The sequence below is a fragment of the Elgaria multicarinata genome, chromosome 4 (genome assembly GCF_023053635.1).
Source record: "Elgaria multicarinata webbii isolate HBS135686 ecotype San Diego chromosome 4, rElgMul1.1.pri, whole genome shotgun sequence".
Taxonomy (NCBI): Eukaryota; Metazoa; Chordata; class Lepidosauria; order Squamata; family Anguidae; genus Elgaria; species Elgaria multicarinata.
Window position 1 is genome coordinate 14,179,869 of NC_086174.1, and position 27,804 is coordinate 14,207,672.

General features: G+C 42.4%; 1 protein-coding gene across 1 annotated transcript; it reads right to left on the reverse strand.

The window, feature by feature from the left end:
* On the reverse strand, positions 1-27,595 carry CFAP36 (cilia and flagella associated protein 36). Its single transcript, XM_063123803.1, has 10 exons — positions 27,444-27,595; positions 21,902-21,966; positions 19,324-19,425; positions 17,051-17,165; positions 15,954-16,041; positions 14,218-14,269; positions 12,718-12,826; positions 11,454-11,584; positions 8,807-8,959; positions 1-477 (listed from the first exon to the last, which is right to left on the reverse strand). Exons 1-10 carry the CDS (start codon positions 27,562-27,564, stop codon positions 391-393), a joined length of 1,023 nt encoding a protein of 340 aa, XP_062979873.1. The 5' UTR covers positions 27,565-27,595; the 3' UTR covers positions 1-390.
* Between the last annotated feature and the right edge of the window lie 209 nt (positions 27,596-27,804).

Below are 27,804 nucleotides of genomic sequence, written 5' to 3' on the forward strand. Positions count from 1 at the left end.
TGAAAGGTATGCAGTTTATTTAAGTGCCAGGACATTTGCCATGTTGGATTTTATGCCTGACACTCCTTACACAAGCTTAAAATTAAAACAACTTTAACCACTTTAATGCTGAGTAATATTCCTGACGTAAGTACTGGTGGGGGGGGGAATTAAACCGCACAAAGGTACCACAGAGCCCACATTCAGCAATACACACTGAAAATCATAAACCAAACTACTGGGTGGTTAATGCTTTGGAACAATCAAACCTACATAAAAATAACTGGTTTTATAATATATAAAATCAAGTTAATGAATAGGATGCTTGTAAACAAACAATTCAGTTCATGGTTAAATATATACTAAAGGTAATTTTTGTCCCCAGCTCTTCTCAGAAGCAGCTTCTCTAAACTATCGCTTATTAATAACTTCTTCTTTTAGTTTTGCTGCAAGCATTCTCTTCTTTAACAACCTTTGCTCTTCTTCTTCTGTCATGCCCTAAAAATTAAAAATAAAAACATTAACTGCAACATCTGTGGCTACCTTGCATAGTCCTATACACATGTTTACTTAGAAATAAGCCCCACTTGAGTTCAATGGGACTTTTTCCTCAGTTAAGTGCATAGGATTTCAGCCTGTCAATTGTGAAATGATTTTATGTTACAGCAAGCACTAGACTAGCAGTTGCAGCTTGTAAGGCAAACATAATTTTTTAGTTTAACATTAGTAACAAGGAATGGGATGCTGCTCCATGCATTACATGGTAAAGTAATGGGACTTGAGAGGGACTGTGAATACCTGCTTTGGATTGGCAGAAGATCCTAGTTTCAATCTCCAGGTAGGACTGGAAACATTTCTACCTGAAACCCTGAGGAGACACAGTATTGACAATACTGGCACAGATGGGCCGTTGGTCTTACACAATATAAGGCAGCTTCCTGTATTCGATGAGGTAAGTGCAGATTTGCCACTAAGTACCAGTCTGACTGGGTGTGGGAGGGGCAGTTAGATTTTTATTAGCATCTCCACCTAATGGATTGGATCTCTGAAATCAATGGTAGTCATGACTAAATTAGGTCTCACTGATTTCAAGGAGTCTACATGGGACTCAATCCGAATCCAACTCAATGTGTGGTGCATCTTTATAAATGTATTCATCTTAGTACCAGATGAGTAAATGTGATATACTGGATAGATCAGACAAGTGATGGCACAGCTAACACTCTTATCTGACTTTAGCATGGAAATCTCTTGCTACTGTTTACTCAATTTAGCATATCCTGCTGCTGTATGAAAAAATGCACCATAATCCCATTCATCCGGCATTGCTCCATGAATGAGACATTTCATGCTGTATTTACAGAGAAGAGAAAAAAATATAGAAATGGTTTTGGAGATGGTGGTATAGAACAGGGGTGGGCAGAAGGTAGATTGAGATCTGTGAGATCTCTGGGTGATTTGCAGTAGATCAAGGTTTTCCCATTACTATCATTGAAGAACAGTAAAAGCAAAAGTCCTCTTGACTGTTCCCAGATATTTGTAGTGGAATCAGCATAGAATCCTTAGTCTGCCTTCTACAGAGTTTTCTATGTTTGAAGGTTTGCTTTTGGGTAACCATAACTTTTTATCCTAAGCCTAAATATCCCAAGGGGAAAGTACGGCACACACTTGAGAAGTGCAAGACTTTAATTTACACCCTCAAACAGACATTGGAGATTTGATGAATCTGAAGTCTTTTATCATTTCCACCCTTCCAGCTTTTCTCTAAGCAGAAAGAGTTTCAAGGAATATTTTGCTGGGTTATTAAAAATCTGTATTTCTCCAGGTTGGTGTGAGGAAGGCATCCCACAATGGGTTAACTCCCCCTATCGCCCAGGAAAAGCAGGGACTCACATGACTGAGTTTTAAGCCCTCTATTGGTCTGAAGCTCCTCCTACCCAGTTCGTCCCTGCTTTTCGCCCAGGACAGAGCTACTTCTCATCTCCTCCTATCTCAAGCCTATACTTATCTCTATTTCTAACACTTTTTAAACTTCTTACCTCTTTGACTTTCTTTCTCTTACCAAAAACAAACAAACAAACAAAAAACGCTTTTCTGCTTCCTTTTCTCTGCCGCTTGCCTATCATTCTCTATGACCCCTCCGGCAAAGAAAACCATTTCGAAGCCTCAAAAGAAAAAGAAAACAATGACTCATGTGAGAGTCGTTAGGAAGCCATCAGCAGACAAAAGGATGACCTGCCAGAAAGGTCAAGGAGATAACCAGTTTGCCGGCTTCGGCTGCCTACTGAGTCTCCCAGCCGCGGAGGATCAAGGAGATCACCAGCCCGGAGGCCAAGGCCCCTCGCTGAGTCTCTTACACACCAGGAACGGTGCGATCCCGGCCTCAAAAGATGCGGCCGAGACTGAGGGAGTCGGGGGCTCAGCACGCCACCCTCTCCACTCAGAACAAGAGGAGGAAGCAACGGAGCAGCTGGATGCTCCAACAGCATCAAGGGTGAGATCAAATCCATTCTTTCTCCCCCACGTGGATGTTTCCCGCCAAACAAAGCGGGCGGCCATTTTGAGTTGCAGTTTCGATTCCAACTTGCAAAGGGAAGCCCCTCCTCCTTCCACCTCCTCCATTGCTCAGCCACAGAATAATGAGATAGCCCCAACGCCTATCCTAAGCATGGCTCAAATAGATAAATCTGTTTTAGCACAGATCACTAAGGCAGTACTGGATAATCTGTCTGAGCATTTGTTAGACAAGCAAACCTTGAGATCAAGCCGTTCTGCAAAACGCACCAGAGGCTTGCACACTTCTGAGTCTTCCTCCTCTCCTCCTCCACAATTAGAAAACAAAAATAAAAACAATGATAAAACAAAAAACAAAAATAAGGCTTTCAGGTCAAAACAGCCCAATTCTTCCCATAGTCTGCACTCATCAGCAGGCTCTGGGGACGACTCTCCAGACCCACACTCCATAGCCAAAGGTCGCTCTAACAAATCCAAGACCCCCTTGGCTGAGCCCCACCATGACAGTGATTCCTCCATAATGTCACTGCAGGAGTTCTTTTCAGAAGGAGAGGAGGGTGGATGGTCAGACATAGAAATTACAGACCATATCTCGGCTGATCGATTCTTTAACAAAGAGGATTTTTTACCTTTATTGTCCAAAGCAATTGTCTCTCTAGCTAGTGAGCCAGTACAACCCGACAAACAGCAATCTTTATCTAGAGGGGCAGCGATGTTTCCAGAACCCAAGCCAACCACCAGAGAGGTACCTTTTCCCAATTCCTTTAATAAATTAATGAAGGAGGAGTGGAAATCTCCCCTCCAGGGGAAAAAGGGAGTCAGTACAGCGCAGAGGTTTTATACTCTTCCTCACAATGTGATGGAAGAATTAAAAATTCCATTAGTAGATGCCCCTGTGGCGGCCTTGCTCTCAGGTGCTGTATTGCCAAAAGACGGTGACTTTCCCCTAAAAGACCACGGGGAAAGAAGATCAGATACAGCTTTAAAAAAGGCGCATGAAGCTTCAGCATTAGCTTTAAGGGCCTCAGCAGTATCATCTTTTTTCGCTAGAGCTTCCATCTTATGGGTGGAAGACATAATAAACAATAAGGAATTAGATCAGCCTACTTTATACAGAGGACTGCTCAAACTCTCTAAATCTTTTGCCTTCCTGGCTGATGCTACACAAGATGCGCTTCAGTTTTCAGCCCGCTCCATAGCAGCTGCTAATGTGGCCAGACGTTCCATTTGGCTTAAGCACTGGAATGTTGATCTTCCCTCAAGGGGAAATCTTGCGACTGTACCTTTCACAGGTGCACACCTTTTTGGAGAAGAGGCCTTAAAAGATGTCCTCATAGAGACTAAGGATAAGAAAAAAGTTATGCCTTCATCCTTCCGGCGAGAAGATAAAAAACTCATCCGGTCTTATACATCCTTTCGCCCATTCCGGACCACTAACCAATCTTCCTTTCGATCCAAAAGCTACAGGTTTCCTAAACCAGCATGGTCCAGATCCCGCTTTCAGTCCAGAAGCGCCAACTCCTCTAGCGCTTCTGCCAAACCCCCTTCTACTTTCCAGGCCTCAAGGTCTGGACGACAGCAGTTCTGACGCCAGGGAACCCTTCATCGGGGGGAGACTTCAACATTTCCTCCCAGCATGGGAACAATCCACAGACGATCGCTGGGTCCTGGACACCATCTCCCATGGTTATCTCATAGAGTTTTGGAAACAACCTCCCCCTCGGTTCACCCCATCCCCCACATCACAATCCGCCACCAAGAATCACATCCTATCTACCGCCATACAGCGTCTACTTCAAATAGGAGCGATAGAACCAGTACCATCCATAGAAAAATACGAAGGTATTTATTCCATCTTATTTCTAGTAGCCAAAAAGGGCAAAGGCTGGAGACCAATTCTGGACCTCAAGCATCTGAACAGGTTTGTCAAATATCGAAAATTCCGTATGGAGACATTGCAAACCATCAAAGAAGCCCTTCACAAAGCAGAATATTTGACTTCCATAGACCTCACAGAGGCATATCTGCATATTCCCATCTCACTACCTCACAGAAAATTCCTACGCTTCACGTACCGGAACTATCATTACCAGTACAAAGCACTTCCATTTGGCCTATCCTCGGCACCCCGCATCTTCACCAAGATCATGGTGACAGTAATAGCTCATCTCCGGCTAAAGGGCGTGCATATTTATCCATATTTGGACGACCTCCTTATCCGTTCTGTTTCCAGTCAGAAAGCCTCACAGGATCTACAGACAACTGTCGAGTGCCTAGAAAGACACAGCTTTGTCATAAACAGAAAAAAGAGCCATCTCACACCCACCCAGGTCCTCCCTCATCTAGGAGCACTCATCGACACCTCCAAGGGTTTAATATTCCTCTCCCCAGAGAGAATAGTCAAGCTTCAGGACCGCTCAAGGGCAATTCATCGGCAAAGAATAACCAACTTAATGGATGCTGCGCATCTTCTGGGTTTAATGATCTCATGCCTCGGCATTCTCCCATGGGCCAGGCTGCATTCTCGCCCCCTTCAGTGGTTCCTATTGCCCTTCCAAGCTCAAATAGCAAGGAGGGATCGCCTCCCAATACTTCTCCCTCTGCACGTCAGAGACTCCCTCATGTGGTGGCAAGACCTCCAAAATCTGCAGGTGGGCAGCCCCTTCCAGGAGCCTCAGAGGATCTTACTGACAACAGATGCCAGCCTCGAAGGGTGGGGAGCCCACTGCAACTCTCTCCTGGCCCAAGGAAAATGGAATGCAGAGGAAAAATGCCACAGCATCAACTGGCTGGAGCTCAGGGCAGTACACCTGGGTCTAAAAGCATTCTCACGCCATCTGCAACATTCTCATGTCCTAGTCAGAACGGACAACACAACAACACGAGCCCACATAACACGTCAAGGGGGTTCCAAATCCCTCTCCTTACACCTGGAGGCCCAGAGCATGCTATTATGGGCCGAACAGAACTTAGCCTCCATATCAGCCCAACACATCAAAGGGACCCTGAACCATACAGCAGACTATCTGAGTCGGCAACAAATAGACCCAGGGGAATGGAGCCTACATCCAGCAGTCTTCCAGAGAATCATACACCATTTCGGCCCACTAACACTGGACTTGTTTGCATCCAGGCAAAACCACAAGCTGCCAAGATTTCTCTCCAGATTCCAGTCTTACGGAGCCGAAGGGATAGATGCACTATATATCAACTGGCCGAAAGAGAGGCTCTACGCATTCCCTCCAATCCCCCTCTTAGCCAGAGTTCTACAAAAAATCAGAAAGGAACAAGCCACTGTAGTCCTAGTAGCCCCCTTCTGGCCCCGACGCCCCTGGTTCTCCGAGATTCTAGCCCTAGCAGTGCAAGGTCCATGGTTCCTGCCCCAGATCTCAGATCTCTTGTCTCAGGGACCAGTACTGCACCCAGACCCAAATTGGCTCAAACTAGCCGCCTGGCTGCTGAGAGGTCCATCTACTTAACTCTGGGTTATTCTGAGGATGTCATATCCACCCTGCTGGCATCCCGCAAGGACTCCACCACCAGAATTTACGAAACAACCTGGAAGTCCTTCTGCAGGTGGAGTGAAAGGGAGAAGCTTATTCCACGGGCAACAGGTGTCAAGGAACTCCTAGCCTTTCTCCAACAAGGCCTTCAGATGGGTTTAAAACCGGGTACCCTGCGCAGGCAAACGTCAGCCCTGTCATCAGTCCTTTCCAGGCCTGGTAGGCAGCCACTAAGTTCACACCCTCACATCAAAAGATTCCTCCGTGGAGCCGCACTCAAGAGTCCTCCCATTGTCCATAGGTTTCCTTCCTGGAGCCTACATGTTGTACTTTCTGCATTGACTAAACCTCCCTTCGAACCAATTGCCTCTATCCCACTACGCATTTTGTCACAAAAAGTTCTTTTCCTTGTGGCCATAACATCTGCTCGCAGAATCTCAGAGTTATCTGCCATTTCAATCAGAAAAGGCCTCATCACCTTCCATAAGGATTCTGTCGTCCTTCGAACAGACCCGACCTTTATCCCTAAGGTCAACACGCTATTCCATAGGTCACAGGAGCTTATTCTGCCATCTTTCTGTCCTAACCCTTCTCATCCACAGGAGAAGGCCTGGCACAAGCTGGATGTCCGCAGAGCCATTAAAGTTTACTTAAAAAGGACAGAGTCCTTTCGAAAATCTGATTCACTGTTTGTTTCCTTTCACCCTGTGGCTATGGGCAAGAAGGTTACCAGATCTACCCTAGCTAGGTGGTTAAAAGCATGTATTTTTTCGGCCTATGAGGCCTCATGCCTCCCCAAGCCATTAGGAGTCACAGCTCACTCCACTAGAGCAGCAGCCACATCAGCCGCCTTAAGTACTAATGCCCCTCTGGCAGAAATCTGCAAGGCGGCCACCTGGACAAGTCCTAATTCCTTCATAAGACATTACAAAATAGACACATATGCCTCAGCGGATGCCTCCTTTGGCAGGAGAGTCCTCCAGCAGGTTGTAGGACTACAATAGACTCGGCTTAAGATTTTCCCACCCAGATAAGGGGTTTTTAGCTTTTGCATATCCCATTGTGGGATGCCTTCCTCACACCAACCTGGAGAACGGAACATTGGTACTTACCGAGAAGGTTCCTTCTGGGTTGGTGTGCGGAAGGCATCCCAACCACACCCTGAAACACCACCGAGTCTATCAGGCCACTTGTCTCTGCATTTAGCCGGCCAGACCTTTTCCTAAGGATCCTCAAAGTTTGTACTCTCAGATTGATTTCTAAGTACTTACTAATAAGTTATCTTTTCCTCTGTGGTTCTTCCTTACCTATGATACAAAGAGATGCTTCCTTTCTCAATTTCCGAGCTTTAGCCATGGACGGAACTGGCTAGGAGGAGCTTCAGACCAATAGAGGGCTTAAAACTCAGTCATGTGAGTCCCTGCTTTTCCTGGGCGATAGGGGGAGTTAACCCATTGTGGGATGCCTTCCGCACACCAACCCAGAAGGAACCTTCTCGGTAAGTACCAATGTTCCGTTCACTAGCATATAAAGGCTCAGTTCAACCTCACTGCCTATCTGCCATCTTCAGAACTAACATGACTCCTTCAGATAACTGTAGGGATACCAGCTGGGCATCCATTCAGTATTGCTCAGCACCTTAGATTGGTCGTGTTGATCTCTTCCAATACTGTCCCAGCAAGGCAGGAGGTGACTTTTTGCAACAAGCTGCTCTAACCTGGATGGACACAGCACTGTTTTATACCCTCCACTAGAATTATGTTTGTTTTTTGCACATGCCTTCAGTAGAATTTTTGTTAGCATGGCTGAGGGGAGCAAGGAGTACATTGTACCATGGAGCTGTAAAAGCATTCACCTTCTACACTCCCTCCTTCAGGAATCTGGAGAAGTCTCTTCCTGTTATTGGATGGGAATATCCGAGATTCAACACTGGATGGCTTTCACCTCTTTCAAATATGCCTACAGGAAAGGAGTACTCCATCAAGTGGTCTCAGTTTGGGAGATAAATGCAAGAGCCCACACCTAGGATGCTTTTAAGCCTCCTCCACTGTAGTATAATAAAACTTTGGACAACAGGGCAAGTTATTTTTCTACAGTGGGGGGTATCCTACCAAACCTGGTTGGAGTGTCTCACTGTTGAGGGGAACAGCAGACAGTCTCCAACTCTCAGGGTGTCTCAGTGTCTTGGAGCCAAGAGGCATCGCACACTTCCTCATAAGTATTTTATTTTCCTTTGCAAATAGTTCACTGTTATTCTATCGTTAGGATTGCAGTCCCTGCATGAGCAGGGAGAGTTGAGTAAGTTTAGAACTAACACTGTCCTAAAACTGGGAGGGGCTTCTCCCATCCAGGAAAACACGTACAAGTGTGACTTGCATAGGCCCTGCCTATTAGAGTGAGAGAGAAGAGCCAGCCATTCAAGGATCCCCTCCATCCACTGCAGAAAAGGAACTTGTCATGGGAAGTCCAATATCCTATTTATTATTATTGTTTTCTTTGCTGTGATTTCCATTCTCAGTTATATGTAGCACCACCTTGTGTCATACATGTGTGGAAACAGGCTTCTGAACACATATCCTTAGCTGGGTGGAGGGAACTGAGCACAGTCCTAATTAGATACTTTGAAAACCAATCAGCTGTTCTGGATTTAATCCTCCTCATCCCCATTCTCCCTCCTTTGCCACTCGACAGTACAATCCATATGAACTCATTGGACCTACTCAAGCGCAGTCCCAGATCAGGGCTCATGTTTTGCCATTGTAGACTGATCTCCTAAGTAAGACTTAAAATGACATTTTCTCATCCTTCACCTCTTTAGAAGGTACCAGCTCTTCCTTCTGCTCTGTACTTTGTGGTGGCATACTGGGTTTTGACTCCTTCTTCAAGGCCATCAATGCATCTCTCTTCTGCTTTAGATAGTCCTCACGCTCCCTGAGTTCTTGTACTCCAAGTTCTGATAATTTCTGACAGAATTTAAAAGGCAGTTTTACTATGCAATTTCTGAAATGCATTTTTAATCAATTAGATAGAGATACATGTATGAAATACAACATTCTTCTAAAAGTTGTTCGCTTACTTATCAGCCTAAATTTAAACAGTCCCAGCATCAAAATGGGTAAACACAAGGAAAAACTGACAAAGATGAAATTTGTTAAGGCATACTGGCTACAAGTAGTAATTGGATGCCTTTTCCCATATTCCACCAAGGTTCTGGTACTTGGATTGCTTCTGTATAAGTAAGTGGAATGGGGGGGGGGGGGGCTTGGAGAGGAGGGACAAGCCACAGGGAGAAAAGCACAGCCACTCTGGCTTGGCTGCAGTCTGAACCAGAGAAGGATTGAGGTGGCAGAGTCAGTTCATTTTGTAATGCACTCACGCATTACGAGTAGGACAAATTATGGCATTTTTATTAATGATGGCAGCGTCAATCGTCAACATGCAAACAACAGATCTCTTCTGCAGCAGAATAGGTATATCCTGGCTCCAGTCATTATGCAGCAGCAAACCCAGGTTTGCTCAGGTGTAGAGTCAACTGAGAGCCACAGTTAATCCTGGCTCACTGACAAGTGTACCTGTTTGATAAATGTTGCCACATTTTCATTTTACATTTTTAGGTAAAGCAAGAACAAAAAAAATCTTTAGGTCCCACAAGACTCTGGTTTTTGTTTTGTTTTTTTGCTGTGGCTCAGAATGCCAGAGTTACTCCTCTGAACATTGCATGCAGTATACATGTAAAAAGAAAACATAGCATCAAGAGGCCTTCAGTCGACCTTTTTCTTCTTAATCCTACAAATCAGAGCTGAGGGGAGGAACACTCTGGCCTCTGCCTTCGGCCAGAGCACCAAGGACCATTGGGGAAATTGCCCTTACTGCCTCCCAGGTAGAACTTCATGGCCAGGGCAAACCAGCTTTGTCTTGCCTTCCCATTGGCCACCGAAAGAGCAGCGGTTCCCGTGCTTGCTTTCCTCTTTCCTCCTTATTCCCTTTTCCTGTTGTATCACATCTATTAGATTTTGAGTCTGCAGGCAGGGACTGTCCAATTTTTTAATCTCTCCGCAATGCTTAGAAAGCATAGGAATGCATGACTGTTCGAATCAAATTTCCAAAACTGACATTCTTTCTCAAAAGATATACAGCCAACATGCACAGAAATAGATAACTTTCTTATCCAACCCAAATCTGAATTGTACCATTGGGTCTGCACTATCATATCACATACCCCAAAACAAATCACATCATCTGCACTCTTTCCATATTATTAGAAGGAGAATAAATGGAATTCTCTGGATACTTCAGGGATTTTTTTCCATGGAGAGCACTATCAAATCAGTTTGTAGCATACTCCCATACCGAAGCGTCAGAGCAGCTAACACTGTTTCCTTAATATCTATGCTCAATATCAATTAACCCTTTAAAGTTTTGAATGGAATTATGTTTGATAGTAAATCCAATTTCCTTAGCATATATGGTGTAGGTCAAATATCTAAAAAGCTAAATAAAAACAAGACAAAAAGCCTAGTTGCACATAAAGTAGCAGGTTTATTCCTATTCCCACTTCACAAAGTGCCTACCTTGTATCTCCCAAGTAACTTAATTACTCAGAGCTCTAAGTTTAAGTCTAACAGCTATTCTGGATCTATTAATGGTTCTCTCACTTCCTCTTTTGCACTCTGTGTTAATTTGCCCCAGGTTCTGTCCCAAGGCCAATTATTTCTACTTTTATATAACCTAAATTTTGACTCATTGTTTTGGTTGCCAGAATCACTTTCTATATTGATGACTTTCAGCACTGCAATTCTTTGTCTGATCTCCCTCTTCTTTAACAAAGATTTCTGAGGCTTCATCTACTATTTCTTGAGGGTGGCTTCTTACTTTTAACAACTTTGATAAAACTGAGCTTCTGCTTTGCTGTCCTTACTCCACTGTTTGTACCATCTCTCAAATTTGTAACCTCAAGTGTCATCTTTGATGCCTCTTTTTTCTCTCTCAACCACTCAGTCCCTAGATCTTGTCTTTCAACTTTGTAATATCTAAAAATGTGCCCTTTTCTCTCTCCCTTGAAGCAACTAAGGTGCAAACCCTATGAGATCCATCCTTAATACTCTACAAGTATCCAATCCATTTCAGCTAGGCAGCCTTCTTTGCCCATCTAGCTGAGGCATCGCTGGGAGGAAAGGAAAGAGACTAGAGACCCCTCAGGATATGGAGTAAGCCAGCCTCTCCAGTTCCCTCCCCTCCCATGTGGCAACACCCCCTTTTGCATCCTCAGAGAGGCAGCCAGCATGGTTCTCTCCACACTGGCTGCAAGGGTGCAGGGAGCTTGAATTTCTAGGTCCAAGGTCGAAGCACTGTCTCTGACCTCGAATCCAAAATATTCTATGGCCCTCCCAGATTCTAAAATTATATGCTAGTTACAAAATAACAGTATCCTTTAAACAGAATAAGCATTCAGCTTACACGTCCTTCGGTTCCTGTTTGCTTTGTTACACATTCAGAACCATTCCCAATTGCTTTCTTGCAACTATCTTCTTTCAGTTTGGCAGAGGGCAGTTCCCGGGTAGATAAATCTTTGTGTTTTGCCTCTGGACCTAAATTTAGATTGAAAAAAAACTAGTGTATCGCATGCTTATACAAGTACAAATCAAAGATCTGCTGTCATTACACCTTAAATGGTTTTAATCAAAGACCAAGAATTTTAAAATGGATGTTTCACTTTCTAAAGTTTGCCAAATACTAATCTTTTATAAAGTGTTTTTAATAGGTAAAGTGCTTCACAATCTTCTTTTGGGGTGAAGGGCTTACAATAATATTCTGAGAGAGGGCATTATTTTCCCCACCATTTTACACTTGTGAATCTGAGATTAAAGAAACTGTGACTTGCTCAAGGCCACGCAAGCCCTGCAGAGGTGAAATTTGAGGTCATCTCTTCCAGTTCCACAACTAACTACCAACTCTCTGGCTCTTGTAGTGCAGCAGCTACAACTACAACTTTAAGTATAAGGAACATCAGCTACAAACGTGAAAATAATAAATGTAGGCTTACAAACAGTTGTTAACTAATCAAAGTGTAAAATTCTGGAATAATCTCCCTGGAACAGTGGTGAGAGAACATTATAATGCATGAGGAAAACAAACAGCAAAAGTACTGGATACTAAATTTCCAACCTAGTTTGAACTCCTAATTTTTCTCAAAAGCAAGATTGCTTCACAAATGTAAGGTAGTTTAATCTGCTCACCCATTCCACTGAATACAACTTTCCACCTTGCATAAATTTGTCAAACCTTTAAGTTGAGACAGTACATCTGCTAAAACAGAACACTTAGCTAGTCACTAATCTATTTTAGTCCCTGATTTGTTCAGTAATCTTAACTTATTTCTCTCATTTTTCTCTTTCCATTGCATAGCTAATATTGCTGCTATTTTTTTCGTGTCTGTCCTCTTCTCTGGGCCCCCCAAAACTAACATGGCCAGGGCAGCGCATTTGGTAACATAAAGATGCACCCTCTTAAATTTATCTTGGGATGAATGGGTAGGTGGGTTTTGCTCACGTTTGGGGTCTAAACAAATATGACAGCAGATGTCTAAAGAGCTGCTGCTTTTCATATTTTAAACATACGTGTTTGTCATCAGTTGAACTGAAACCTCGACATGATTTCATCTCAGCATAAATAGGAATAAACATGTTGATATTTTTAATCAGTGCACTTGCAAATATCATACCTGACGATAGTTTTGTAGTGTGGTCAACAGGTTCCTTAGTTCCTGCACTTACACTTAGGTGTCCTGGAGATTTGTGGGCACCATCAGATGATTTCTGCTTACCATGTGACTATATATTTAAGAAGAAAATAGACAATGGGACAATGTCCAGTAATGCACTCCAGGCACTAAAAAATATCACTGTATATAGTGAAATCCATATAAGCTAAAACACAGTCTATTTGAGGCAATTAGTGGTCATGCATTAACTGCTATCTCCACTCACTGCTACTTTTACCAGCTAGATTGGGCCCCTCCATCTACTCACAGGGCCCACTTGGAACTAGCTTCTCTCTGAGGAAAAGTAGCAGGACCATCTGCCCTAGGTTTGCAGGTGTCCTCTAGACACTCTGAGCCTTACCTATGGTTGTAGGAGTACCAAGAAGCTGACTGTTTCACAATAGATCAAAAATGTCTGCCTGTTTTGCAGCCATTTTGAGGAGGTTGGCTCACCAAGCTACTTCTTGGAGGCCCACCAAGACCTGTTATTGAGCTGTCAACAGTCATTTCTATCCCAGATAGTCAGTATAAGAACTATATAAACATTACGAATCTGTGTCTGAGTTTCCTTATTTTCCTTTTCTCTCCTCGTCCCTTTTTCCTTCTCCATCATGTGTATTCAGATCATAAGCCTGAAGGCATGGACTGTCTTGTTTTTATTAAGTGGTAAAGGTGCAATGACATGAACGTTTAGACAGGAAAAAACTCCTGTAAATCCCAGAATCCCCTACCCAGCATGGCTGGATGGGGCATGCTGGCAGTTGTAGGACTTTTTTCTGTCTAAACATGCATAGGATTGCAACTTAAGCTGCTCTGGGGTACAAATAGTTCAAACAAACAAAGGCCAGATAGCTTTTAAAAAACCCTCCCAACATGCATGTTATACTAGTAGATCAAGGATATTCCCATGGCGCTTAGCATGCAACACTAAGGAACATATGGATTGATCTCAACCAGTCTTTCCTTATCACAACTACCCAAATACCAGCTACTGTGGCCACCAGTGCCAGTAGATGAGGTGTAGGAAAACTGATAGCTGATGCTTTGCTGTGCTGCTGCCTTATAGCAGAGTACTGCTTCAGCTCCCTGTCCCTCCATTACCACATCACATGTCCCATTTAGTTTGCTACTTGATCAAAACACAAGCTTTGATTCCATTTGGACTGTTTGTCCTAATGTCATGAGTCAGCTCATTTTAATAAGGTAATGAACATCAATAATATCCATGCCATCATGGCCCAAGCACACACAAAAGAAAAAGAAAAAAACACAAGACTTGAAAACAAAGGTTATTTCTGTTTGTAAGAGGAACATGGAGGACATTTTCTGAAACCAGTAAGACCTGATGAGAAGTGGACGTGTTTGACTGAAACCTGAATTTACAGACCTGTCTGTCATTAAAGAGAATAATGGTCTCCCTGCAACTGTGTGGTAGATGAGTTCAACTGAACCCCAACATACCTCTTTAGTTCTTTTCCTTTCTTGCTCTAGATCATATTCTTCCTTAGACTTTCTGCAAAACAAAAAACAATATAATATGCAATGCTTTGCTACATTCAGTGGTTCAGAGTTCTTTAATAACCTGCTCACTCAAAATGCAAGAGTAATTCAAAATGACATACAGTTTCCCAGTCCTCACAATCATTCTCTTCAGGGGCCGGCTTGGCTGCAAATTCTCTTCATACTCTCATGAAAAGATCACATAATATGCTGGAGAATCCTTTAGGTTCAACAGAGTGTTAATTATTCTCTGAACTGTCAAACTTCCAACTCCCTATGAAGGAGCTGGCCTGTCCACTCCTCTTGAAGTGTGGTCTACATTGTCCAAACTTCACACAACCTCCGTATTACACCAACATTGCACAAACACCTGTAAACTCTGAGGGATTCACACAATGGTGTCTATAGAGATACAGAACTTTCCTTATACAGGAAGGGAAGAGCGAGATGGAAAAATAATTATGCAATTTTTAGTGATCCTAGGGGACAAAACCAGGACGGCAAAATGTTAATGCAGGAATAGCTCCCACTCTGTCCTAGCTGTACAGGTGCATATACCAGACAAAGCTAACAATCAACGATGATGAGATTATCAGAATTTAAAAAAAGTTATTATTTATACAGCCCTATTAGTATACAACACAATTTATAATGTTTCATGAGCAAAAAAAAAAAGAAAGCATAAAGTCCTTGGCCCTCAGGAACTTATAATCTAAAGTCTACTAGAAAGTAGAACAATACAAGATGGGAAGAGAGAGGCAAGGATAGCAAGGGATGAATGTAAGCAAATGCAGTTATATTTCTTTATATACATCCTTCACCAAAATTGATTCCACAGTAGTCTACAACAAGCACAAAAAATGCATATCTCTAAAACAAACCAAGTATAAAAACAGCAGATAAAAAAAGCCAAAAGAATGTAATATTGCCAAATGTACTTAAAGTTGGTTACAGATGAGAACAAATGCAGGAGGGAAAGCAAAGACCACATGGAAGGGGTGGGTTTTTATGAGTGGTTTGTAGAGAGAGAGGTGTTGCATAGGCAGAAATTTGTTGTTTAGGCAGAAATTTGCTTTGAGAGATTCATGATTATATGTAGAATCAAACATTTTACACTGGAACCAGGGAAAAGTCAGCAGAAAGAATCGGTGGAAGATGAATTTCTCACCTTCTCCTCCTTCTGCCAATCCTGCCCAAGTTCCTTGAAAAGTCTCTCCTGAGCATCAGGAAATCCTCCTAAATGGGATGGGCTGTGGCACCAGGGGGGGGGGATTGCTGAAGATTTTTCAGAGACATCTTCCATTAGTGGGAGCTGCCACTAAAAAATGGTGCCTCCACCCTATTTTGGGGTATTCCCCTTTCCCTTTCAGTGACATGGGGCATTCCATTTGGGACAGAGATGCAGGAAAGGACATATTTTTCTCAATTATTGGAGGTGTAAACTTCTGTTGTGAAATACTATACCCACATGGGTCACCCCAATCTTCAACTCCATTCAAGTCCAAGTTGAGGGCTAACAGTGCCTGTAGCATCATAATGTCATGACAAAAGCTTGTGAACAGCAGAACAGGAAATCTATCTGCTTATATCAGCTGAGGATTCTGCCAAGTACCTGCCATTATGTGACAACACATATTTATCAGAGGTGCATCCAGCCAAATCCTTAGAAATAAACCTGACAGAAAATTTATTTTTACCTAAGAACTTCCCTTAGTATTTTCATTTCTTCTTCTTCAATTTCAGTGTATGCATCAGACCCATCTGTCAAACAGTCAGGTAACACACCTATTTAAGAAAAACGAAAGAAAAAGTGTAAAGTAGGATGACAGGCATTTTTCTATAGATGAAGTAGGAGCTGTTCTCTGGTAACATTCTTCAATGAAACATGGGCCAAAAGTGCAGAGAAAATGGAGGATTTTTTTTAGAAATAACTCATTTCAGGTGATTGCCACAGTTCTTCACTAAATTCATATAAAATAAAGGGGGTATCTTCTATCAGAAATCCTGGTAGATGAATATTGAATCAGAAAGTTTAGAAGCTCACACATCTGTACTAACTTTGAACTCTGTTTGTTAACCATACAGAAAACCAAACAGCTAGTTTTATGATCAGCTTAAAAGAAATATGAAACAGATCACACCAAAATGGTTTTTCTTCTACATGATTAAATAATAATAATAATATAATTCTTACCCGCCTTTCCCTCCGGATCGAGGCGGGGAACAACATTAAATACAATATAATACATAAAACTAGTTAAAGAGCATATAAAACCAAAGTGCCCTTTCGTGGCACTGCCTTTGGTATTGCTGCCACCCATGTCAGGGTGGGCAAGTAACAAGAGCTGTCCCAGGCACTTTGAGCACAGCTGACCCAAATCAGCAGAAATCGGCTTGGGGGAGTATTTTTTCTTTCCTGCTCCAACCTTGGTGTAGCGTTTCTCTCTGGCAGCAACACAGTACTAGGCAAGGCCAGAAAGATGGTAAATTGGCTGATCTCCTGCTGCAGGATGTCCCAGCTGCCTGCCTCTTCTTGGTCCATGGCTCTTGTAGCCTTTCTTTCACATTTCTACTTATTGCCTTTTCCTAAAACATTTTCTTTCTGCCTTCTTGGCCTTCTGTATTTCACCCCTTTAATGGCACTCTTTTCACCTCTCCTGTCTCGCTGTTGAATCTCTTGACCTCTCTTGATCACTTGTCCAAACCTCACTGAGCCCACGAAATCCCCATGTCCCAGAGAAATCTTTTTTGTCACAACACAAGAGATGAGAAGTCATCATTGACCATTACTTACCATTTCTTTCCTGAATTATTCTAATGGCTTGCAACTGCATTTCAATGTTTTTCTGAACCATCATCTCTTTAAACAATCTGAAATCTTCTGCTGCCAATACTGGCTGCAAAATGGCCTGTGTGGAAAAAGTGTTTCTATCTTATAATGTCAAGAACTTCACAGATTGATTAATTCAAAACAGGCTCAACACCCACATACTAGCAATAATCTAAATTTAGTGGGAAAGTTTGTGAAAGCGTCTGAAATAATTATTGTAGACATAAAACCAAGACCTAAGTAGCTTTAAGGCTACAGTCCTATACCCACTCACTTGGGATAAGCCCCACTGAACTCAAAGGGACTTACTTCTGAGTAGGCATGCATAAAATTGCAGTGTCGGGCCCCAAATGTTCCTGATACTCATGCCTATGGCTAATATTGTGATGTTGGAAACCATCTAATCTCACTTATTGGTAAATATCTACACACTTCTTTCCAGAGTGTAACAACAATAATAAGCATTTATATAGCACTCTGATTATTCAAAGCGCTTCATGTGAACCGCCCAGAGAGCTTCGGCTATTGGGCGGTATAAAAATGTAATAAATAAATAAATGTTCTTTATTTCAGTTATTTGTATCACAGTCTGCCCGCTAACAATACAAGTTTCTGAGGTAGCTAATAAGAGACAATTATAAAACCAAATAAAACAGTTATAAAACAAAAGTAAGATACTAAAAATCAAACAGAAGCACAAAATTAATCAGTAAGAAACTGGAGTAAAATCAGAAATAAAATCACTAATAGAACACAGGCAGCAAAAAACTGTCTTTACCAGCTGCCTAAGGGACCCCAAAGAGTTTCCTATAGGACCCCTATATAGGACCCCTTGGGCAGAGTTCCACAAAGTAGGTGCTATAATCCTTACAAGTTTTTAAGGTAGATCAGTTCATAGGAACCTGCCTTATACTGGGTCAGACCACTGATGCTTTGTGGTATCCAAAACATCATTAGGACTCAATCCAAATTGTTCTCCTGACCTTTCCATCCACATTTCACCAACACAAAGCCTTTGCAGAATAACTACGCTGCATTGGGCAGAGACCATGTCAACACAACAGTATCAATAGTTGTGTTTGCATGTAATGATAAACCATAGTTAAGAGTTATGTGCATGAGCAGGAATGAGACCGCACAAAGCACTGGGCTTGCATCCCCACTCCCACTCCTCCTATTCAACTGGGAAGAGGAATAAACCAGGCTTCCTTTTTTCTTTAGCAGACTCCTGGTTTGGCATTATGTGTAAACCAAGAATTGTGATTTACAATGAACTGCTAAACAATCGAACTTCAAAATCTAGAATTGTTTTATGATTTGTTTAGCATGCTTTTTTTGCACCTGATCTTTGCCAGTGTCAAAAAATCCAACCATGGGTAACTTGCTAGGACATGTCTACTGTTGGTTTTCCACTGCAGCTTACTTTTTTACTCAGCTTCTACGGAAAATTAAGTAGAAAGGGGGCAGTCGTAAACGTAATTATGCACAAACCCCATTGCCTTGAACCAAGGGGACAGGAGCAGGCAGAAGTAACATCGGGGCCTGCTCCTGCTGGACTCTTCCCCCCCCCCCACAGGGCAAACTGCCATCTTGGCCCTGTGGGGAAGAAGAAGGACCGAGGGGACAGGAGCAGGCAGAAGTAACATCGGGGCCTGCTCCTGCTGGACTCTCCCCCCCCCCACAGGGCAAACTGCCATCTTGGCCCTGTGGGGAAGAAGAAGGACCGAGGGGACAGGAGCAGGCAGAAGTAACATCGGGGCCTGCTCCTGCTGGACTCTCTCTCTCTCTCTCTCTCTCTCTCTCTCTCTCTTTCTCTCTCCTCCCTCCCTCCCTCCCTCCCTCCTTGACTCCTTTTCCTTGTGTGTCATGTCTTTATTAGATTGTAAGCCTGAGGGCAGGAACTGTCTTTTTTGCTAAGTGTAAGCCGCTCCGAGAGCCTTTTTTGGCTGAGGAGCGGGGTATAAGTATGATAAATAAATAAATAAATAAATAAATTTGAAAACATTTGTGCTTAAGATGTAAGGTTTAGAATCAAAGTATCCATGTCCTGTCCTTTCCTTTTAGCCCTATGACTGTATTTGAGAGGTTGTGCATGTGTGCGTGCACATTCTTTAAATGGACACAGATCACTGTGTGGTTTGGGAACAAAAAAGTGGTGCATAAAATAAAATAAAAATATTACAAAGGAAACATTATCATATAGTGCTGTATTTTAACTTTGTTAAAATACTACTTGCCTGTGAGGTACGAGTCTTGGCAAGAGGAGACATGCAAGCTTCCTGGAATTTGTCTTCACTAATTCCAACTTCTTTAAGGTAACTGTCTAACAACTTTTCAACCTGCAATAATAAAAGAATAACAACAATGAAAGTATCCTTTGTAATCTCTGCATTATCCTCTACAGGCAATCCCCCACAGAAGGGTTGGCATCATGGACACCTTTCCTGGCACCCATCACTTAAAAAAAAAATTAACACATTTTCTTACTGGCAGCTGGGACTGCTTCAAAGCAGGTGGACCACTCCAGCCACTGCCATCTTCATTTCCTATATAGCCTTTGGGCTACATGGTAGTTCTCAGACATTTTCAGGAAATGAAGATGGTAGGAGACTGCAAGCTGATGCTTTCCCTCTGCAATGCGCCCAGCCATGAAAGAGAAAGGCAAAAAAGGGTTCTCCTGTCACTTCTATATCATAAGCTGGTTAGGCGGGTGGGGTCAGGGAAGCCAGCAGATAACAGAAGGGAAGAATTATCTCCTAAGAGAGTGGTAGAAAGCCAGCAGGGGCTAGGGAAACCAGTTGGGAGCAACCTAGAGGGCTGGGGAGACTTGTGTGCTTGTATGTCTGAATGGAAGAGGAGGCAAGCATTGGTTGGAATGGAGGGGAACCCAAAACACACAATAAATGTCAGGAATTGAATCATTTACAACTTCAGCAGAAGGGGGACTTAAAAATTGGATTGCATTTTAGCACACATTCATGCCCGCCTTTTGCTTCATGAGTGTACCCTACTAGACGCACTGCGTGCTGCCTATGTGTTTGCCCTTTACACATAATCTTACAATGAATGAATGAAGCCATTATTAAAATCTGGATGTTTAGCAGAAGTTGTTATTTGATTAGAATCCATTACTCTCTCTTGCCCTCAACAACAGCACACGATCCTTTCTATGCATGTTTACTCAGAAGTGAGTCCCACTGAGTTCAATGGAATTAACTCCCAAGTAAGTGTGTACAGAACTACAGACAAAGTCTGCTATGAACAGAAATCATTTGTACTAGTAGATAATCCGTACAGTGTCTGCAGCTCGGTGAACTTCTTGTTTTGTTTACTATGCGTACTGCTGCATCCAGCAGGCATCCTTAGCCTATCCCAAGAAGAGACAGATACCCAGAGAGCCATGCTGAATCTATTTCGTTGAGTCCTAGACAGCTCCCAATAGTGCCAGGTTGCCTGTGCTTCTCAAGCAGCAGCACTATAAAAATGCCATATTTTGCCTCATTTTGCGCTATGTAGCAGGTAAGGGCAAAAAAAATTTATTTTTAAAAACTGAAAATGTTTTTCAAACTCATTGGCCAGGGACTTTTAATGTTGGATTTTTTATGCATATTAACTCAGAAGTCACAACAAATAAGTCCAAACTCCTATTTACAACAACTTAAAATTAAATTTTATCATTTTTTCCTTTTATTAATACAATTCTGTGGATAAGGTCTAATTATTCTAGAAATTACCTTATTGTTGTTACAGTAATATTGTGGCGGGATTAATATTGTGGTGGGATTTGACTTAACAGATGGCTAGTAGAAAATGATGGTTGACTACCAAACTTTGCGACATTTCTTTGATCCCATCCCATGCACACCATCTCTAATTAATTTTGAAGCCGACACTGTCTCTAGGAAATACAATATGGGATTCTAGAATCTGAGAATGACTGTACTTATCTCCTCTTTTTCAGCTGCATTTAAAATGTCAGTCAAGCAACTTTGAAATATAATCTCAGGTGAAGAGGAGCTACTGCCCGTGAGAATAAGGGCAAATATAGACAAATACAGTAAGGTCGTAGCTAGACCTAAGGTTTATCCCAGGATCATCCCAGGTTCATCCCTGCCTGAGCGCTGAATGCCCTGTGTGGCACTTAGATGAACAGGTTTGACCCCAGGACAATCCTGGGATATAAACATTAGGTCTAGCTACGGCCTAAGTCTCCTAACAGCTCCTGGAGTTGCTCCAATTTCATCCCTATCTGCTGCTAACTTTCTTACTGTGATGGGGACACACTGCACTTTAAAAAAATTCTAAGAAGTCTGAAATAGCAGGGACTGGATTTGCAGAATTAAAGCATAAATAATAGAGAAGTAAAGTAAATAGTTCACTCCCAAGATTGCTCATTTAATATCAGTAACTGATAGTGACTGCTTCCAAGAATAATTTTAATATTTGAAAGGAACAGAATTACTATAGAACTGATTGACTGACCAGGAGGAAAGCAAAAAAGGATATGGGACAGCTGCTTTTGACTGAAATCACATGACTGCAGCAATGTCAAGTTATGCCTGCAAAGATTCAGCACAAAGTAATGGGATACATTCTGTTTTATCCACAGTATCTGCAGCAAGCCGCAGGCATCTATACTAAAGCAAAATGCAAATTTGGCACAGTAATAGTTCTTTGACAATGAAATACTAGTCACCTAGCTTTCCAAAGCTGTCATAGGAATTTATAAGATGACACAACAGATAAACAAAGCACTTCAGCTTCAGTAGCACATATTTCTTAAAGGTTAGGAAAAAGTAAATTATTACTACTCACCAAAGCTTTATATTCCTGATGAATCTCAGTGTAAGACAACTTACTTTCTTCTTCATCATCAAAAACTGAAAAGACAGCACAATTTATTTTTCTTTAAAATGTAAACACTAAAGGCCCAGTGAAGGCTGCCAAGTATCCAATGCAGGGCAGAGGAGAGCAGCAGCTCTGCGTTCCAGCCTCCCTGCATTTGGGCACCTCTGAGGGGGCAGCAATAGAAGTGGCATAAGGCAACTGCCCTGGTCTTCTTCCCTCCCCCGGGAATGCTCCCTTTTCCCCATCTTCACACTCCATTTTTCGAGCATGGAGAGGTTCCCAGCACGGTTCTCTCTACAAAGACTACGAGAGGGATGCGGAGGGGGTGGGGAGTGCAGTTTCCTGACTCCAAGTTCGGAGCTGGGAAACCAAACTGTCCTATGCACCCCCTGACTCTGTCTGGTAGGCATAGGATTGCTCTCTAAAAGAAATCAGTTTCCAAAATATATCTAGAAAGAGCTGCACATTACATTCCTAGTATGGTGAAATCTATCTAAATGAAAAGATGCTATCATCTGTAAAATTAGATGGTCCACGAAACAGGCATTTTCTAAGCAGTAAATAATTGTGTCTTAGTTCCAGATTTATTATATCCTCTAAGAACTCCAAGCCTAGATGCTTAATTGGATATATCCCCTTTCCTTCTTTTCTTCTAATTGCCTAACACCTTTTGCCCTTCAGGCCAGTTCTTCCCCTGGCTCCTACCTACCTTTTCTCTCTCAAGCACTTCACCCTGAATATCCTCAGTATTGAGACTCACAACTCTGCCTATCTATTCAGCGATCCCAATAGGATCATGATGCACAATCTGCAAAACCCCAAACCCTGACTGTTTGTAAGTCTAATGTGACTAAACAATCTGAATACAGACTCACACATACACATCAGTATTAGTTTCACTCACTTCAAAGGAACCAGAACATTGTTTCAAGCAGCAACCCTAGGCAAACATCATACTGCAGCTTAACAAAATCTGATGTAAGATAGCTGTCCTTGCAAACAATGTAAATCCAGACAATTCCTAGAAGTGCAGTGATGAAAATTTTGTTAAACAGCTCAGTCACTGTGAATAAGGAAAACACTCATAAAACAAAGTGGTGATAATGGAGGGTCATCACAGATTCAGTTTCATCTTGCCTATGGGAAGGACGTTCTTCAAATGGAATAACTGAGAAATGTTTTTAAAAAGCAGTTAAAATGTTTCCAGCTAACAAACGTTAGTTATTACTTCCACTTCCCATTGATCTTCAGGGAAGCATATGCTAAAGATTTGTGAGGTTACAGAGCTCCCCATTTTTCCTGAGAAGAATCCACCACCACCAATGGCCACTAAAACTCTAAGACTTTAAATTGTCAAAGCACTATGCTGTGGCAAACTTCATTCAATTCCAAAAGGAATGACATTGATGCAGTATTTTGAATAAGCCACACATATCAAATTATGTCTTATTGATTGTAGAGCAAGACTGGCAGACAACAACTAATCAGTGATGATTATAACTAATCAGATAATCATCTTAATAATAAGATGCTTTCAGTTTTTAACATGAAAGGAGCTCTTTCTGGAACTGGAGCTAGCAATCCATATTTTCTTAAAAAGTGAAGGATTGTAAACACCTTACTTTGAGATCATTTTGCCTTTTTCAAGTTGAAGTTTACAAGTTTTACAAAATAAATCAACTCAAACCAGTTCTAGCCATTCATAGGCTGTAGCTAGACCTAAGGTTTATCCCAGGATTGTCCTGGGGTCAAACCTGTTCATCTAAGTGCCACACAGGGCATCCAGTGCTCAGGCAGGGACAAACCTGGGATGATCCTGGGATAAACCAGAAAAACACTGGCTTCAGAACACTGAAAGCAAGGCAATCCACTGAAGCACATACCTGATTCTTGATCCAGCAAGCAATACACATATGAAATCCCGCTTACGTGCGGGGATCTTCTCAACTGGATTGGTCCACATGTGTTTAAATTTGCAGTAACACTTTTAAAGTGTTATACAAAGTGGCTTTTTACACAACATGACAGCCTAGTGAGGCTGTGGCACATGTGGCTGCCATTTTGAATATTCAACCACCATTCTGGGTTTGTCATGTTGTTCAAACTAATCAAGCATGGGATGTGAAGATTAAACAACCTATGGCCTGTTTTAGAGTTATGCAAGGGGTTGGTTAACCCTCATATAACCCACATTCACCAGGTTTGCATGACGTATATGCAACCTGGTGCTCATGGGTGCTGCAGCTTGTCATAGCTTAAAGAAAACACAAGCTGTGGTGTATTGTCCAAATCCAATCAAACATTTCTTCATCCAGAGCTTTATTTTATATATTAGAGAGAAATCCAGGATTCCAAAACATTCAATTTTTTTGACCATTTCCCTAAACCCAGCAAGTCTACAAATTATCTATATGCGTACATAGATTGATGATACCCTTTTCTACCTCCCTAAATTTTCTAGGATTGATGTAATTAGAGAACATCAGCTACTGGGCAGTATAATTTAAATAAATAAAATAGAAATAAGAGTGGAAAAAATAGGCAGCTATAGTCTGACCAAAATAACATGGCATAAAAATTATCTCCCTGAGCAAGATGCAAGAATGATTCAGTAAAAAAAAGCAAGCTATTAAACTCGGTAAGATATATGGATGGAAAAGCTCAATTGAAAGTGCTCTGGAAGATTTGACAAGTCATATCAACCAAGGCACTCTATAATTCTGATAACATTTAACCAGCTTCCTAGCAGTTTCCTGGTATTCTGTGAAATAACTTCAAGTGATTTTAGGGTTGTGAACAGTGACTAATTGTTATTCCTGGATTTGTCAAGAAAAAACTAACCACTGAGTCCCAAGCAGTAGCAGAAAATATTGCTTGCTATTCGTTTGTCAGCCATTTTCTCAATTCTGTGTAACAGTCTTCTCAGCAGTAAGGAAGGGTATCTTCACCCTACTAACCACAACGTACAGGCAGTGGGGGCAATTATTTCCCTTTTCATTTTGTTAAGGCCATTTAAAGCAATAAACTAAAGGAAGGGTCTTTTTGCATTTTATCATCCCACTGTGTAGAATTTAGGGAAGTCAGAGCACAATATATAGGCTCCCTAAACAGTCCATCTTTGGTGCATTTAATCTTAATATCTCTGTGTTATATATAATGAGAAAGAACACCATTAATAAAGTCATCTCACACACTGACCTTTGTAAGGGGGGCAAAGGGCTGGTTCATGCATAATAGAAAACCATGATTTCCCACTACAACATGAGCTATACCAGCCTTCAGATCACACACTCATTCCTCCCCTTCCCTTTTGTGCATGGAAAGAAGCAATCAGAAGTTTTCTCTTCTAATTTTAAAGAAACCACATTTCCTTATGAAGTCTACACTCGGGGAAGTGTGGTTTGTTTAAATTCAACTTAGTGAGAACAAATTACAGTTAAACCATGATTTCAGATCTTGGTTTGTTCATTAACTCAAGTTTAACCAAATCAATTGCCAGAGTTTGGATATCACAGGGAACTATGGTTAGTTTAAAGATGGAAATGGATGCTTGTGATTTCCTTCTCTGGCACGCAAAAGAGGACGGTGGAGTGTGTGAACTCAAGGCTCACAACATCTCATTTATGTAGCAAGAAACCATAGATTGCATCTGAACCAGGCCAATGTGTGTGGTAGGGTTTTAGCTCCAAAAACATGCAAAGCCTACCCCAACCGTTATTCAATTCATCTCCCAAATGCATCTGCCAAATTCCTTGGAGTCCATAGAGCACACAGACACAACAAATTCCATGCTATGGACCAGCTTGATGTCACCAAATGGCAGAGCACAGAGACACAACAAATTCCATGCTATGTTTGAACCCGGTCAATGTCACCAAATGGCAGAGCAGAGACACAACAAATTCCATGCTATGGACCAGCTCAATGTCACCAAGTAGCAGTGGAATGGACACATTTATTTTTTGATACATTGCCACAAATCACTTCCCCATCTAGTCCAGTAACAGCCTTCCCCAGCTTGGTACCCTCCAGAGGCTTTGGACAACAACTGCCATCAGTCCCAACCAGCATGGCTGGTAGTCAGGATGATGGGAGTTGTAATCCAAATATATGGAGGACACCAATTTGGGAAGGTTCTGACTGGCCCAACTAGCAGCTCTCCAAGAACTGAGCCAGAGCAGGCCTTTCCTAGTTCTACTATCTGACATCTTTTCAACTGGAGAAGCCAAAGACTAGGCCTGAGACTTCCTGCATGCAAAGCATAGTCTCTATCACTTTGCTGTGGTGCCTTTCTTGCACTATACTAGAAAAATACCAGGACTCCACAGATTGCAAAGAAGAAGAAGAAGAAATCAGGAGAGGCAGGTTAGAAATAAAATTATTATTATTATATTAGTATTTCTGTAGTATAGCAAGGAAGCGTACAGACTGTAAAGATTGAAATAATATATCTTTTAAAATACAAACTGTCACAAGTAATGGCCAGCAATCACTTGTGATCACTGATGTCACGAACACAAGAAATGACTGACATCCATACAGCCACATTCCACACAGTGCTCACAACAGCAAGGGAAGGGGTAGACAATCACATTTCCCAGCTACAAAATATTGCTCTTCTGAGAAGCCACATTGGAATACTCCACAACTGAGCAGCTGCACATTTTTCTGCGGAAAAAAAAATGGCACAGAAGGGTTACGTGTCTGGCAGGTTTTTTCATGACATAGGATGTGTGTGTGTGTGTGTGTGTGATTTTAATCTTGCTGATAATCGCTGGGTCAATATGCCACTATTTCAGCTAAATTAGTATAAGTGGGGTACACGTGCTGGGAGAGCCAGCCTTTCAAATCCTGTCCTGAAATCCTGCTGTGTCAAAGGGCATGCACCTTACGGAGAGGATCACATTCTCCACAACAACCAGTATAGAGTTCTGCATTTCTCTTCCATCTACTGAAGAGTTACATATTATTATTATCATCATCATCATCATCGTACATTATGTAAAAGAAATGTATTCTTGAACCAAGGCATAATGCTTTTACATCCCATTAATTTCAACATGAAGTGTTGATTAAGTGTTGTTGTGAACCATCCAGAGAGCTTCAGCTACTGGGCGGTATAGAAATGAAATATTATCCTATGTATATTAAATTTAGAGCGTGGAGGGGGGGCGGCATCATGCACAGGACGCGGCTGCACATCCGTCCCTCAGGAATCAAGGGGATGTTTAAATGCTGCCCCTTGGCTGAATCACGCCCAATAATAAATTTCATATACGCAGCTTGTCCCGTATCCTAGTTGCCTCTTTATATACATACAAACTCTTATTTATACACGAAACGAATCTGAGGAAAATAGGGAGAAACGACCACTACAGGGAAGACCCGGTCAGGGTAAGGAGCACGAGGGAAGGAAATGTTGGCGTGATTCGACAGGGCAGGGAGTGAGGGTCGCGGGGGAGGGGGGTTTCCACAGACGAGCCCCGCCCGCCCCCGCCTCATCTCTCACCCTCGCACTTGTGCTCCACGAACTCCAGGATGGGGGTGGACCAGGCGGGGCTGCGGAGGAAGCCGGCGATGCTGTCTACCACCCACTCCACTTCTGCCTCCGCCTCCCCCTCGGCCGCCATCTCATCTCCCCTCCCCTCCCCTCCGCTCCCTCACAAACGCTCGCGCGCGCAGCTCGGTCCGCAGGGAGAGTTCCTGGGGGAGAGGTGGGGGAGCGAGCGAGCGAGCGAGCATGCGCGTGAGCGCGAGGTGAAAGAGGCGAAAAACCAGCGGAGACGGTTTCGGAGTGGGTGGGTGGGGTGTCTTGCTCCCGTCGCTATGGCAACCGTCGTCACAGAAGGGAAAGCCGGAGAAATGGGGGA